Raw genomic sequence first — 10,218 nt, forward strand, 5'->3', positions numbered from 1 at the left:
TTTCTATTTTTTTTTTACAGTAGGACGTTGGTCAGAAGAGGTAGCCCTCCTAACACAGTGACTGACTGGATCCCCTCTCTCTATTGCAGGTCCAGTACAATCTGCTGACCCCTCCGTGGTCAGGCCAGGGTTCAGTCCAGGACGGATCCAAACGCAGCGCCCTGCCGCTCTACTGCGGCTTTAAAGAGGTGGAGGAGAACTGGTCTAAGCACTGCTCGGCAGGTAGGAGTAAGTCAAAGCCTTTCTGTTCTGGGGGAATAACCTCATCTGTAGATCTGGGCGGTAATGGACAAACATCCATATCGCGATAGATTGACTGAGTTATCATGACGACGATAAGATTGGCCGAGCTACCATGGCAACGATAGATTGGACAATCCGTCTTCCTTTTGGTGTTTTTCAGAGTCAGTAGAAAGGCCTCTTCAGTGTCCTACGTTTTCATAACTAACCTTGATTGCCTACCGTCTGTTAGTGTCTTAACGTAGCTGATTGGGTTATAACGAGGCGGTTTAACGTAGCTGATTGGGTTATAGCAGCGGTTTTAACGTAGCTGATTGGGTTATAACGGCGGTTTTTAACGTAGCTGATTGGGTTATAACGGCGGTTTTTAACGTAGCTGATTGGGTTATAACGGCGGTTTTTAACGTAGCTGATTGGGTTATAACGGCGGTTTTTAACGTAGCTGATTGGGTTATAACGGCGGTTTTTAACGTAGCTGATTGGGTTATAACGCGGTTTTTAACGTAGCTGATTGGGTTATAACGCCGGTTTTTAACGTTCTCTCCTCTGTTAGATTCCACAGTAGTGCAACCCAAATTCTACTGCGTCCTGTCACCCGAAGCGTCAGAGGACGACCGAAGCCGACTCGACAGCAAGGTGAAACGACACATCAAACTGTGAATTTATTAATCCAGGATTTTAAAAACAATCTATATGGAGAGACATAACCCATTACAAACCTTTTTTTTTTTTTTTTTTAATAGGACATTATAAAAGGCTCATAATAAAGTCACGAAGCATTATACCTGAAGGAGATGAGTATAGTAGTGTGTTTTTTGTATTTTGTCCAGGTGTTCCAGAAGCTGTTCAACGGAGTGGTGAAGTATAATGAGCTTTACGCCTGTCTGGTCTCCCTGCTCTCTGCCGGCTCTCAGTTTGATACAGCCAGGAGACAGGAGAACAAGCCCATCACACCTATGGTGAGTAACCAACACACACACACACAGACACTCAACTGAAGAGGAACTAATGTCCTCACAATTATAGTTATACTTATAGTATAGTTCACAAAACACACACACGATAATCCTGGAACTAACACCAGTATATCTCTTGCGTTCTCAGGAGGCATGCTCCCTGCAGTACTACTTCCTGGTGCTGTGGAGGATCCTGGGGAGTCCCTACCCCCTCTAAGGCATACATGGAGCAGCTGAAGGATGGCCAAGGAGAACCCAGCGAGAGTGACATCCTCCACACCCTGCGCTGGTCCTCGACTCAGTCCCCACATATGTCAACTGGATCAGAGGTATGTTGCCCCTCCGTTATTGGTCCAGCCAGCCAGCCAGTTAGTAGGCCAGCCAGCCAGTTAGTAGGTCCGCCAGCCGGTCAGTTAGTAGGTCAGCCAGCCAGCCAGTTAGTAGGTCAGCCAGCCAGCCAGTTAGTAGGCCAGCCAGCCAGTTAGTAGGTCCGCCAGCCGGTCAGTTAGTAGGTCCGCCAGCCAGCCGGTCAGTTAGTAGGTCCGCCAGCCAGCCGGTCAGTTAGTAGGTCCGCCAGCCAGCCGGTCAGTTAGTAGGTCCGCCAGCCAGCCGGTCAGTTAGTAGGTCCGCCAGCCAGCCGGTCAGTTAGTAAGCCCGCCAGCCAGCCGGTCAGTTAGTAGGCCGCCAGCCAGCCATTTAGTAGGTCAAGGCCCAGCCAGCCAGTCATTTAGTAGGTCAGCCAGCCAGCCAGCCAGTCATTTAGTAGGGTCAGCCAGCAGTTATTAGGCCAGCCAGCAAGTCAGTTGTAGGTCCGCCAGCCAGTTAGTAGGCCAGCCAGACAGCCAGTCAGTTAGTAGGTCCGCCAGCCAGCCGGTCAGTTAGTAGGCCCGCCAGCCAGCCGGTCAGTTAGTAGGCCCGCCAGCCAGCCGGTCAGTTAGTAGGTCCGCCAGCCAGCCGGTCAGTTAGTAGGTCCGCCAGCCAGCCGGTCAGTTAGTAGGCCCGCCAGCCAGCCGGTCAGTTAGTAGGCCAGCCAGCCAGTCATTTAGTAGGTCAGCCAGCCAGTCATTTAGTAGGTCAGCCCACTTCAGTTCATGACCAGCCAGCCAGTTGCGTAGGCCAGCCAGCCAGCCAGTCAGTTGTGAGCCCAGCCAGCCAGTCAGTTAGTAGGCCAGCCAGCCAGTCAGTTAGTAGGCCAGCCAGCCAGCCAGCCAGCCAGTCAGTTAGTAGGTCAGCCAGCCAGCCAGTTAGTAGGCTAGCCAGCCAGTTAGTAGGCTAGCCAGCCAGTTAGTAGGCTAGCCAGCCAGTTAGTAGGCTAGCCAGCCAGAGTCAGCCAGCCAGCCAGCCAGTCATTTTTAGTAGCCAGCCAGCCAGCCAGTCATTTAGTAGGTCAGCCAGCCAGTTAGTAGGCCAGCCAGACAGCCAGTCAGTTAGTAGGCCAGCCAGCCAGTCAGTTAGTAGGCCAGCCAGCCAGCCAGCCAGCCAGCCAGTCAGTTAGTAGGTCAGCCAGCCAGCCAGCCAGCCAGTTAGTAGGTCAGCCAGCCAGCCAGTTAGTAGGCCAGCCAGCGGTTAATAGGCCGCCCACCAGCCAGTTAGTAAGGTCCGCCAGCCAGCCAGTTAGTAGGCCCGCCCAGCCAGTTAGTAAACCAACCAGTCAGTTAGTAGCCAGCCAGCCAGCCAGTCAGTTAGTAGGTCAGCCAGCCAGCCAGTTAGTAGGCCAGCCAGCCAGTTAGTAGGCCAGCCAGCCAGTTAGTAGGCCAGCCAGCCAGTTAGTAGGCCAGCCAGCCATTTAGTAGGCCAGCCAGCCAGTTAGTAGGCCAGCCAGCCAGTTAGTAGGCCAGCCAGCCAGTTAGTAGGCCAGCCAGCCAGCCAGTTAGTAGGCCAGCCAGCCAGCCAGTTAGTAGGCCAGCCAGCCAGCCAGTCAGTAGGTCAGCCAGCCAGTTGGTAGGCCAGCCCAGCCAGCCAGTTAGTAGGCCAGCCAGCCATGCAGTCAGTAGGTCAGCCAGCTGATTTAGTAGGCCAGCCAGCCAGCCAGTTAGTAGGCCAGCCAGCCAGTCAGTTAGTACCCCAGCCAGCCAGTCATTTAGTAGGTCAGCCAGCCAGCCAGTCATTTAGTAGGTCAGCCAGCCAGCCAGCCAGCCAACCAGTCAGTTAGTAGGCCAGCCAGTCAGTTAGTAGGCCAGCCAGCCAGTCAGTTAGTAGGCCAGCCAGCCAGTCAGTTAGTAGGCCAGCCAGCCAGTTAGTAGGCCAGCCAGCCAGTGATAGTAGGCCAGCCAGCCAGCCAGTTAGTAGGCCAGCCAGCCAGCCAGTTAGTAGGCCAGCCAGCCAGCCAGTTAGTAGGCCAGCCAGCCAGCCAGTTAGTAGGCCAGCCAGCCAGCCAGTTAGTAGGCCAGCCAGCCAGCCAGTTAGTAGGCCAGCCAGCCAGCCAGTTAGTAGGCCAGCCAGCCAGTCAGTAGGTCAGCCAGCCAGTTAGTAGGCCAGCCAGCCAGCCAGTTAGTAGGCCAGCCAGCCAGCCAGTCAGTAGGTCAGCCAGCCAGTTAGTAGGCCAGCCAGCCAGCCAGTTAGTAGGCCAGCCAGCCAGTCAGTTAGTAGGCCAGCCAGCCAGTCATTTAGTAGGTCAGCCAGCCAGCCAGCCAGTCATTTAGTAGGTCAGCCAGCCAGCCAGCCAGCCAGCCAACCAGTCAGTTAGTAGGCCAGCCAGCCAGTTAGTAGGCCAGCCAGCCAGTTAGTAGGCCAGCCAGCCAGTTAGTAGGCCAGCCAGCCAGTTAGTAGGCCAGCCAGCCAGTTAGTAGGCCAGCCAGCCAGTTAGTAGGCCAGCCAGCCAGCCAGTTAGTAGGCCAGCCAGCCAGCCAGTTAGTAGGCCAGCCAGCCAGCCAGTTAGTAGGCCAGCCAGCCAGCCAGTTAGTAGGCCAGCCAGCCAGTTAGTAGGCCAGCCAGCCAGTTAGTAGGCCAGCCAGCCAGTTAGTAGGCCAGCCAGCCAGCCAGTCAGTAGGTCAGCCAGCCAGTTAGTAGGCCAGCCAGCCAGCCAGTTAGTAGGCCAGCCAGCCAGCCAGCCAGTCATTTAGTAGGTCAGCCAGCCAGCCAGCCAACCAGTCAGTTAGTAGGCCAGCCAGCCAGTTAGTAGGCCAGCCAGCCAGTTAGTAGGCCAGCCAGCCAGTTAGTAGGCCAGCCAGCCAGTTAGTAGGCCAGCCAGCCAGTTAGTAGGCCAGCCAGCCAGCCAGTTAGTAGGCCAGCCAGCCAGCCAGTTAGTAGGCCAGCCAGCCAGCCAGTTAGTAAGCCAGCCAGCCAGTTAGTAGGCCAGCCAGCCAGTTAGTAGGCCAGCCAGCCAGTTAGTAGGCCAGCCAGCCAGTTAGTAGGCCAGCCAGCCAGCCAGTCAGTAGGTCAGCCAGCCAGTTAGTAAGCCAGCCAGCCAGTTAGTAGGCCAGCCAGCCAGCCAGTCAGTAGGTCAGCCAGCCAGTTAGTAGGCCAGCCAGCCAGCCAGTTAGTAGACCAGCCAGCCAGTCAGTTAGTAGGCCAGCCAGCCAGTCATTTAGTAGGTCAGCCAGCCAGCCAGCCAGTCATTTAGTAGGTCAGCCAGCCAGCCAGCCAGCCAGCCAACCAGTCAGTTAGTAGGCCAGCCAGTCAGTTGGTAGGCCAGCCAGCCAGTCAGTTAATAGGCCAGCCAGCCAGTCAGTTAGTAGGTCAGCCAGCCGGCCAGTTAGTAGGTCAGCCAGCCGGCCAGTTAGTAGGTCAGCCAGCCGGCCAGTTAGTAGGTCAGCCAGCCGGCCAGTTAGTAGGTCAGCCAGCCGGCCAGTTAGTAGGTCAGCCAGCCGGCCAGTTAGTAGGTCAGCCAGCCGGTCATTTAGTAGGTCCGCCAGCCAGCCAGTTAGTTAGTAGGTCCGCCAGCCAGCCAGTTAGTTAGTAGGTCCGCCAGCCAGCCAGTTAGTCGGCCAGCCAGCCAGTTAGTAGGCCAGCCAGCCAGCCAGTCAGTTAGGTCAGCCAGCCAGTTAGTAGGCCAGCCAGCCAGCCGGTCAGTTAGTAGGTCCGCCAGCCAGCCGGTCAGTTAGTAGGTCCGCCAGCCAGCCGGTCAGTTAGTAGGTCCGCCAGCCAGCCGGTCAGTTAGTAGGTCCGCCAGCCAGCCGGTCAATTAGTAGGTCCGCCAGCCAGCCGGTCAGTTAGTAGGCCAGCCAGCCAGTCATTTAGTAGGTCAGCCAGCCAGCCAGCCAGTCATTTAGTAGGTCAGCCAGCCAGCCAGTCAGTTAGTAGGTCCGCCAGCCAGTTAGTAGGCCAGCCAGACAGCCAGTCAGTTAGTAGGCCAGCCAGTCAGTTAGTAGGCCAGCCAGCCAGCCAGTCAGTTAGTAGGTCAGCCAGCCAGCCAGTTAGTAGGCTAGCCAGCCAGTTAGTAGGCTAGCCAGCCAGTTAGTAGGCCAGCCAGCGAGTTAGTAGGTCAGCCAGCCAGCCAGCCAGTCATTTAGTAGGTCAGCCAGCCAGCCAGTCAGTTAGTAGGTCCGCCAGCCAGTTAGTAGGCCAGCCAGACAGCCAGTCAGTTAGTAGGCCAGCCAGCCAGTCAGTTAGTAGGCCGGCCAGCCAGCCAGTCAGTTAGTAGGCCAGCCAGCCAGCCAGCCAGTCAGTTAGTAGGTCAGCCAGCCAGCCAGTTAGTAGGCCAGCCAGCCAGTTAATAGGCTAGCCAGCCAGTTAGTAGGTCCGCCAGCCAGCCAGTTAGTAGGTCCGCCAGCCAGCCAGTTAGTAGGTCAGCCAGCCAGCCAGTTAGTAGGTCAGCCAGCCAGCCAGTTAGTAGGCCAGCCAGCCAGCCAGTTAGTAGGCCAGCCAGCCAGTTAGTAGGCCAGCCAGCCAGTTAGTAGGCCAGCCAGCCAGTTAGTAGGCCAGCCAGCCAGTTAGTAGGCCAGCCAGCCAGTTAGTAGGCCAGCCAGCCAGTTAGTAGGCCAGCCAGCCAGCCAGTTAGTAGGCCAGCCAGCCAGCCAGTCAGTAGGTCAGCCAGCCAGCCAGTCAGTAGGTCAGCCAGCCAGCCAGTCAGTAGGTCAGCCAGCCAGTTAGTAGGCCAGCCAGCCAGCCAGTTAGTAGGCCAGCCAGCCAGTCAGTTAGTAGGCCAGCCAGCCAGTCATTTAGTAGGTCAGCCAGCCAGCCAGCCAGTCATTTAGTAGGTCAGCCAGCCAGCCAGCCAGCCAACCAGTCAGTTAGTAGGCCAGCCAGTCAGTTAGTAGGCCAGCCAGCCAGTCAGTTAGTAGGCCAGCCAGCCAGTTAGTAGGCCAGCCAGCCAGTTAGTAGGCCAGCCAGCCAGTTAGTAGGCCAGCCAGCCAGCCAGTTAGTAGGCCAGCCAGCCAGCCAGTTAGTAGGCCAGCCAGCCAGCCAGTTAGTAGGCCAGCCAGCCAGCCAGTTAGTAGGCCAGCCAGCCAGCCAGTTAGTAGGCCAGCCAGCCAGCCAGTTAGTAGGCCAGCCAGCCAGCCAGTTAGTAGGCCAGCCAGCCAGCCAGTTAGTAGGCCAGCCAGCCAGCCAGTTAGTAGGCCAGCCAGCCAGTTAGTAGGCCAGCCAGCCAGTTAGTAGGCCAGCCAGCCAGTTAGTAGGCCAGCCAGCCAGCCAGTCAGTAGGTCAGCCAGCCAGTTAGTAGGCCAGCCAGCCAGCCAGTTAGTAGGCCAGCCAGCCAGCCAGTCAGTAGGTCAGCCAGCCAGTTAGTAGGCCAGCCAGCCAGCCAGTTAGTAGGCCAGCCAGCCAGTCAGTTAGTAGGCCAGCCAGCCAGTCATTTAGTAGGTCAGCCAGCCAGCCAGCCAGTCATTTAGTAGGTCAGCCAGCCAGCCAGCCAGCCAACCAGTCAGTTAGTAGGCCAGCCAGCCAGTTAGTAGGCCAGCCAGCCAGTTAGTAGGCCAGCCAGCCAGTTAGTAGGCCAGCCAGCCAGCCAGTTAGTAGGCCAGCCAGCCAGCCAGTTAGTAGGCCAGCCAGCCAGCCAGTTAGTAGGCCAGCCAGCCAGCCAGTTAGTAGGCCAGCCAGCCAGCCAGTTAGTAGGCCAGCCAGCCAGCCAGTTAGTAGGCCAGCCAGCCAGTTAGTAGGCCAGCCAGCCAGTTAGTAGGCCAGCCAGCCAGTTAGTAGGCCAGCCAGCCAGCCAGTTAGTAGGCCAGCCAGCCAGCCAGTTAGTAGGCCAGCCAGCCAGCCAGTTAGTAGGCCAGCCAGCCAGCCAGTCAGTAGGTCAGCCAGCCAGTTAGTAGGCCAGCCAGCCAGCCAGTTAGTAGGCCAGCCAGCCAGCCAGTCAGTCATTTAGTAGGTCAGCCAGCCAGCCAGCCAGCCAGCCAGTCATTTAGTAGGTCAGCCAGCCAGCCAACCAGTCAGTTAGTAGGCCAGCCAGTCAGTTAGTAGGCCAGCCAGCCAGTCAGTTAATAGGCCAGCCAGCCAGTCAGTTAGTAGGTCAGCCAGCCGGCCAGTTAGTAGGTCAGCCAGCCGGCCAGTTAGTAGGTCAGCCAGCCGGCCAGTTAGTAGGTCAGCCAGCCGGTCATTTAGTAGGTCCGCCAGCCGGCCATTTAGTAGGTCCGCCAGCCAGCCAGTTAGTTAGTAGGTCCGCCAGCCAGCCAGCCAGTTAGTAGGCCAGCCAGCCAGTTAGTCAGCCAGCCAGCCAGTTAGTAGGCCAGCCAGCCAGCCAGTCAGTTAGGTCAGCCAGCCAGTTAGTAGGCCAGCCAGCCAGTCAGTCAGTTAGTAGGTCAGCCAGCCAGCCAGCCAGCCAGTCAGTTAGTAGGTCAGCCAGCCAGCCAGTTAGTAGGTCCGCCAGCCAGCCAGTCAGTAGGCCAGCCAGCCAGTCAGTTAGTAGTCCAGCCAGCCAGTCAGTTAGTAGTCCAGCCAGCCAGTCAGTTAGTAGTCCAGCCAGCCAGTCAGTTAGTAGGTCAGCCAGCCAGTCAGTTAGTAGGTCAGCCAGCCAGTCAGTTAGTAGGCCAGCCAGCCAGTCAGTTAGTAGGCCAGCCAGCCAGTCAGTTAGTAGGCCAGCCAGCCAGTCAGTTAGTAGGCCAGCCAGCCAGTCAGTTAGTAGGCCAGCCAGCCAGTCAGTTAGTAGGCCAGCCAGCCAGTCAGTTAGTAGGCCAGCCAGCCAGTCAGTTAGTAGGCCAGCCAGCCAGTCAGTTAGTAGGCCAGCCAGCCAGTCAGTTAGTAGGCCAGCCAGCCAGTCAGTTAGTAGGCCAGCCAGCCAGTCAGTTAGTAGGCCAGCCAGCCAGTCAGTTAGTAGGCCAGCCAGCCAGTCAGTTAGTAGGCCAGCCAGCCAGTCAGTTAGTAGGCCAGCCAGCCAGTCAGTTAGTAGGCCAGCCAGCCAGTCAGTTAGTAGGCCAGCCAGCCAGTCAGTTAGTAGGCCAGCCAGCCAGTCAGTTAGTAGGCCAGCCAGCCAGTCAGTTAGTAGGCCAGCCAGCCAGTCAGTTAGTAGGCCAGCCAGCCAGTCAGTTAGTAGGCCAGCCAGCCAGTCAGTTAGTAGGCCAGCCAGCCAGTCAGTTAGTAGGCCAGCCAGCCAGTCAGTTAGTAGGCCAGCCAGCCAGTCAGTTAGTAGGCCAGCCAGCCAGTCAGTTAGTAGGCCAGCCAGCCAGTCAGTTAGTAGGCCAGCCAGCCAGTCATTTAGTAGGTCAGCCAGCCAGTCATTTAGTAGGTCAGCCAGCCAGCCAGCCAGTCATTTAGTAGGTCAGCCAGCCAGCCAACCAGTCAGTTAGTAGGCCAGGCAGTCAGTTAGTAGGCCAGCCAGTCAGTTAGTAGGCCAGCCAGCCAGTCAGTTAGTAGGCCAGCCAGCCAGTCAGTTAGTAGGCCAGCCAGCCAGTCAGTTAGTAGGCCAGCCAGTCAGTTAGTAGGCCAGCCAGCCAGTCATTTAGTAGGTCAGCCAGCCAGTCATTTAGTAGGTCAGCCAGCCAGCCAGCCAGTCATTTAGTAGGTCAGCCAGCCAGCCAGCCAGCCAACCAGTCAGTTAGTAGGCCAGCCAGCCAGTCAGTTAGTAGGCCAGCCAGCCAGTCAGTTAGTAGGCCAGCCAGCCAGTCAGTTAGTAGGCCAGCCAGCCAGTCAGTTAGTAGGCCAGCCAGTCAGTTAGTAGGCCAGCCAGCCAGTTAGTAGGCCAGCCAGCCAGTTAGTAGGCCAGCCAGCCAGTTAGTAGGCCAGCCAGCCAGTTAGTAGGCCAGCCAGCCAGTTAGTAGGCCAGCCAGCCAGCCAGTTAGTAGGCCAGCCAGCCAGCCAGTCAGTAGGTCAGCCAGCCAGTTAGTAGGCCAGCCAGCCAGCCAGTTAGTAGGCCAGCCAGCCAGCCAGTCAGTAGGTCAGCCAGCCAGTTAGTAGGCCAGCCAGCCAGCCAGTTAGTAGGCCAGCCTGCCAGTCAGTTAGTAGGCCAGCCAGCCAGTCATTTAGTAGGTCAGCCAGCCAGCCAGCCAGTCATTTAGTAGGTCAGCCAGCCAGCCAGCCAGCCAGCCAACCAGTCAGTTAGTAGGCCAGCCAGTCAGTTAGTAGGCCAGCCAGCCAGTCAGTTAATAGGCCAGCCAGCGAGCCAGTCAGTTAGTAGGTCAGCCAGCCGGCCAGTTAGTAGGTCAGCCAGCCGGCCAGTTAGTAGGTCAGCCAGCCGGCCAGTTAGTAGGTCAGCCAGCCGGCCAGTTAGTAGGTCAGCCAGCCGGCCAGTTAGTAGGTCAGCCAGCCGGTCATTTAGTAGGTCCGCCAGCCAGCCAGTTAGTTAGTAGGTCCGCCAGCCAGCCAGTTAGTAGGCCAGCCAGCCAGTTAGTAGGCCAGCCAGCCAGTCAGTTAGGTCAGCCAGCCAGTTAGTAGGCCAGCCAGCCAGCCAGTCAGTCAGTTAGTAGGTCAGCCAGCCAGCCAGCCAGCCAGTCAGTTAGTAGGTCAGCCAGCCAGCCAGTTAGTAGGTCCGCCAGCCAGCCAGTTAGTAGGCCAGCCAGCCAACCAGTCAGTTAGTAGGCCAGCCAGTCAGTTAGTAGGCCAGCCAGCCAGTCAGTTAATAGGCCAGCCAGCCAGTCAGTTAGTAGGTCAGCCAGCCGGCCAGTTAGTAGGTCAGCCAGCCGGCCAGTTAGTAGGTCAGCCAGCCGGC

At 57.5% G+C, this 10,218-nt stretch overlaps 1 protein-coding gene across 1 annotated transcript in view; it reads left to right on the forward strand.

The window, feature by feature from the left end:
- Nucleotides 1-1,465, forward strand: part of LOC124019140 (E3 ubiquitin-protein ligase UBR4-like) — a gene marked incomplete at its 5' end in the record, with an annotated part of 2,145 nt that extends 680 nt beyond the window's left edge. Inside the window, 4 exons of the mRNA XM_046334520.1 lie at nucleotides 90-222; nucleotides 794-876; nucleotides 1,071-1,199; nucleotides 1,345-1,465. Of these exons, the coding sequence (XP_046190476.1) occupies nucleotides 90-222; nucleotides 794-876; nucleotides 1,071-1,199; nucleotides 1,345-1,413 (414 nt within the window). The remainder of the gene's footprint in view (nucleotides 1-89; nucleotides 223-793; nucleotides 877-1,070; nucleotides 1,200-1,344) is intronic.
- Between the last annotated feature and the right edge of the window lie 8,753 nt (nucleotides 1,466-10,218).

The sequence above is a fragment of the Oncorhynchus gorbuscha genome, unplaced genomic scaffold (assembly GCF_021184085.1).
Source record: "Oncorhynchus gorbuscha isolate QuinsamMale2020 ecotype Even-year unplaced genomic scaffold, OgorEven_v1.0 Un_scaffold_7013, whole genome shotgun sequence".
NCBI classification, from domain to species: Eukaryota; Metazoa; Chordata; class Actinopteri; order Salmoniformes; family Salmonidae; genus Oncorhynchus; species Oncorhynchus gorbuscha.